This window comes from Haliotis asinina, chromosome 15, assembly GCF_037392515.1.
Source record: "Haliotis asinina isolate JCU_RB_2024 chromosome 15, JCU_Hal_asi_v2, whole genome shotgun sequence".
In the NCBI taxonomy this organism is placed as follows: domain Eukaryota; kingdom Metazoa; phylum Mollusca; class Gastropoda; order Lepetellida; family Haliotidae; genus Haliotis; species Haliotis asinina.
The window spans coordinates 19578418-19583303 of record NC_090294.1 but is presented as its reverse complement, the minus strand read 5'-3'; the positions used below and the strand labels follow the sequence as shown (position 1 = coordinate 19583303).

At 42.8% G+C, this 4886-nt stretch overlaps 1 protein-coding gene across 1 annotated transcript; it reads right to left on the bottom strand.

Moving 5' to 3' along the window:
- Positions 1-355: 355 nt before the first annotated feature.
- On the bottom strand, positions 356-1576 carry LOC137264907 (uncharacterized). The gene is made up of 2 exons (XM_067800264.1): positions 968-1576; positions 356-715 (listed from the first exon to the last, which is right to left on the bottom strand). Exons 1-2 carry the CDS (start codon positions 1574-1576, stop codon positions 356-358), a joined length of 969 nt encoding a protein of 322 aa, XP_067656365.1.
- Between the last annotated feature and the right edge of the window lie 3310 nt (positions 1577-4886).

The following is a 4886-nucleotide window of genomic DNA, read 5'->3' as shown; positions in this document are numbered from 1 at the left end:
TGAAGATCAGATTGTCTTAGAGAAGATGATGGTGGAATGTACAAAGAGCACAGTGTAAGTGTAATATGCAAAGTCAGTCGAATGGCAACGGCTTGAAGATTAGTATTTAGATGAACAGCACTATGGGTGATATTCTGTCTTACTAATATACTAGAACCTCCAGTCGCTTTATCTCCTGGAGGAGAAAATGAATGGTAACTCATGTACTGCCTTAAATCAAATGAATCGGTATGCTTAAGATAGGTCTCTTGTAGACAGAATGCCGAAGGTTTAAAATCCTGGACTAACAACTGTATCTCATTAAAATTCTTTCTAAGTCCTCTGCAATTCCATTGGACTATATTAGATGAATGACTCATGGAGGTTCAATGGGTGATCTCTCACGTGAGCGTGATGACGCAGAACTCCTCACAGAACTCTGTGATAATGGAGTTACATCCATGTCCATAGCACTGTAGGTGTTGTGGACAGGTACCTCGGATGAAACGGGATTCCTGGGAGATTGGTTTCTATTTAACTTTTTCCTATTACTTTTTGTGCTTTTTCCACTGGATGGGTGTTCCACGACTGGTTGCGTCTGACTTTCAGCCTGAGCAGTAGAAGATGAAGTCGATGTTTGGCTATCAACCATGATGACAGGTGGTATTACAACAGGTTGTTCCGAATTGATCCAAGTCAAGTCCGTCTGACATGAAGCAGACGAAGTTGGAGCCGCCTGAGAAACAGCATTAGCATATGTGAGTGTGGACTGAGATGTGGATTGAGAGCCTAGTTGAGAAGTCAATAGCTTCCTGGCTTCTCCGAAAGTAATGTTGTTCTCACATTTTAGTTTTAAGATTTTTTATTCGGTTTGCCAAACAGGCCAGGATTTGGATGAGGCCATATGTTGGCCACCACAATTTGTACAGTGCAGTGCTTGTTGACAGTCGGTGTAATCATGATTATCGCCACAGCGTTGACAAGCTACGGAGCGAGTACAAGTCTTTGATCCGTGGCCAAACTTCTGACATTTAAAGCATCGGAGTGGAGTGGGGACATACACCTCCACTCCGATGTTGACATAACCAGCTTTGATAGAGCGTGGTAATGAAGATCTGGCAAACGTAAACAAGTACGTATTTGTTGGTTCTATTGTTGAATCTTCCTTCCTCCGAGTAAAACGTTTAACAGAAGACACTCCTTGTTGTTTTAATTCATCAGTTATTTCCTGCTCCGACATACCAGACAAGGAACGGGTCCGGTCACGTACTATGCCTCGGCAGGAGTTGAGTGTCCTGTGTTCAGAAACAATCACCGGAATATTGGCAAATTTAGTGATGGATAACAGATTGAGGGATTGTTGTTTCCTCACGCATTCTATCAGTAAAGAGCCAGAGCGCAGCCGGGTGACATTCTTCACCTCGCCACAATGTCCATGAATAGCCTTAGAAATGGCAAAGGGGTTCAGTTTAATTGGTAAGTGGTCTTCAGCTTCTATCACGATGAATCGAGCCCAGGAATCAAAATCTGTAATACTCTCGTCAGAAGAAATTGATTCTAGATGCCTGCGTTTTGAACCAGTGTGATTATGAGCCATGGTGACATATATATAAATTCAACAACCCTGCTCCCCACCCACCATGGAGTGTCAACAGGGACGGTGTCTAACTGCATCGGATTTCCAGCATGCAAACACCAGGGATACAGGGTTGCTATACTCCAGCAAATATGACTTGAATAGCAATACTTGTTTACTAAAACGATTGCCAGGCTGGTTCTACCCATAACAACTATTTAGAAACAGAGAGTATCCAGCGGTCAACATCGCCAGATTGGCCCATGAGCCACCGCCTTCTGGCATAGGACTCTAGGCAAACGGATAGTTTATAAGTTCAAATACAAAAACAGTCAGTTTCAGAAAAATGCATAATAAGATGGAATAGGTGCATTAATAATGTTGTCCATGCGCAGGGCATGGCGTGACCAGCCGATTGATAGAACCGGGCCAGTTCTACCACCCGTCTAGGTGAAGTTAGGGCCAAAGTGGTGTGTTGGGCAATAGGAACACAGTTGCAGGCTCCTATTGCCCTCAACCACCAGGATCCCCTCCTCCACCGACACAGGGCTGCAACCCACGGCAAACGGGTTGGTGGACCAAATATACCCCGGGTCCACAACGGGGGTGTTGGCGAGCTCTTGGCGTTACCCAGCACCCACCACGAGGAGGTGGCTCGCCACGGGTGCCTCAAAGTGGAAGAGCCTCAAAGGGGTCTAGTAACAAAATCCAACTTTTTAATAAGTTCGGATCCTTAGAAGATATGGATGTTTCCGAAAACATCCAAACAAGGGCACATAGCTTGTCGCCCTCCAAAAGAGTGCGGGGTAGATCCCAATAAATCCCCCCCAAAGGATAGTTTATTCCAATAATATTGTACAGTGGAACTGCAGAGGATTGCGGACTAATTTACATGAATTACAGCTATTAGTCCAAGATTTTACACCTTCAGCGATATGTCTCCAAGAGACATATTTAAAACAAACAGATACATTTGACCTTCGTCAATTTAATGCATATCATTGTTTTTCACCTCCGGGTTATAGGGCCACTGGCGGATCATCCATTCTAGTCAGACAAAACGTTATTCAAAGCCCTGTTTCACTCAACACTAATATGCACGCTGTTGCAGCGAGAATTACTTTACATGTAGCGTTTACGCTATGCTCTCTTTATATTTCGCCGATCTTCGACGTTTGCCAAAACTGATCTTCAAGCTCTATATGACCAACTCCCGAAGCCCTGTATTATATAATGGGAGATTTAAATGGGCACAAACCACTCTGGGGTAGTGTAACTACAAACACTTAAGGTACATCGTTGGAGGACTTTTGTTCTGACAATGATTTATGTATTTATAATGATGGTTCCAGCACATAATTACGCCATGGTACAGGAACTTATTCTGCTCTCGACTTGTCACTGACAAATTCAGAACTACTTAATGAATTCGAATGGTCAGTCCACGATGACCTCTGTGGAAGTGACCATTTTCCTACTATATTAAAAGCTGTAACTCCATCTGATGTTCCTCCATCATCAAGGCGAAATTTTAAAAAGGCTAACCAAATTCCTCTAACCAAATTCCTCTGCAGTTCCACATATTCGAAAACCATGGTTCAACGATGAATGCAAACAAGCTAGGAAGGCATGGAAAAAAGCAGAACATTATTTCCGTCGCCATCCTGTGGTGCACAATTTAGATAAATTTTAAATCTTAAATGCTAAAGCACGGCTCACTTTTAAACAGAACAAACGCCAAACTTGGCAAAATTATGTATCCAAAATATATTCTCGGACACCCTTGTCCAAGGTATGGAACATGGTCCAGAAAATTAAAGATAAAGATATTAAATCTGGTGTCCATCATCTTAAGCATGGAGATCAATTACTTACAGATAAATCTGATATTGCGAATAAACCCTCGCTAAACACTCTTCCTCTTCTAATTATGTACCTAAATTCCAACAGTATCAAAAACAACAAGAAAAGAAAACTATTAACTTCATTTCTGATAATGTATAAGACTATAATGAACTATTTTCTATTCGTGAGCTCTATACCGCTCTTGACCAAGCCCACGATACTGGTAAAGGAGCTGATAACATGCATTATCAACTCCTGAAGCATTTACCAGAATCATGTCTTCAAAATCTCTTGACTATTTTGATGACATTTGGACGTCGGGTAGCGTTCTTCCCTCATGGCGTGACGCCAAAGTAGTACCAATACCTAAACCTGGACGTGATCATACGGATCCGTCCAATTATCGACTTATTTCACTAACTAGCTGTGTTTGCAACCATGGAACGCATGATAAATAATCGACTTGTTTGGTACTTGGAAACAAATAACCTTATAACAGATATAAATTGTGGTTTCCGTAAAAATAGAGGTACTGTCGATCACTTAGTGCGTTTAGAATCATTTGTTAAAAACGCTTAAATCAATAAACAACACGCTCTGTCTATCTTTTTTTGATCTGGAAAAAGCATATGACACAACCTGGAAATATGGCATTTTAAGAGATTTATGTGACTTTTGCTTGCGAGGTCGTTTGCCTGAATTTGCAGCCAACGTTTTAAATGACAGACAATTCCAGGTCAGAGTGGATTCTACCCTGCCTCATCATTACAATCAGAATCAGGGTGTCGTATTTTAGGTCATCGCTGCTGGAGCAAATATTCTTGGCGCGTCTTGTCAGGGTTGAGATGACACCAGACTTGGTCTTTAGAGGGGTGGGTGGAGCTGAAGTGGAGGTACTGGTCAGAGTGGGTGGGTTTCCTGTAGACAGTGGTTTTGATATTGTTGTTGCGGGGGTCTCTGAATACAAGGACATCTAGGAAGGGGAGATTGTTGTCGCTTTCTGTATCCATGGTGAACTTGAGACGGGTGTGTTACGTGTTGAGGTGCTGCAGTAGTGGGATCTTGATCTTTCCTGAGGACAACAAAGGTATCATCCACCTTCCTATACCAGCAGACAGGTTGGATAGGGGAGGAGGCCAGTTTTTTTCTTCAGATTCCAGTGAGAAGTGGGGAAAGAAGGGATCCCATGGGGAGACCATGGATCCGTTCGAAAATGTTGTCTCCCCAGGTGAAGTAGGAAGACGTTATACAGGATTTAGTGAGGCCGATGATGGAGCCTATGGAGAGGTTGGTATCAAAGGGTTGGTCCAGGTTGGAGATACGCTGACGGAGGATCTGTAGGGCTTCTTCGGTGGGGACGTTGGTGAAGAGGTCAACAACATCATAGCTGATAATCTGGTCGGGTTTAGTGATGTTGCTTATCTTTTGGCAGAAGTCTGTGGAGTCTTTGATGTAGGAATTTGCTGTTTTGCTGTTTTCATTTGAT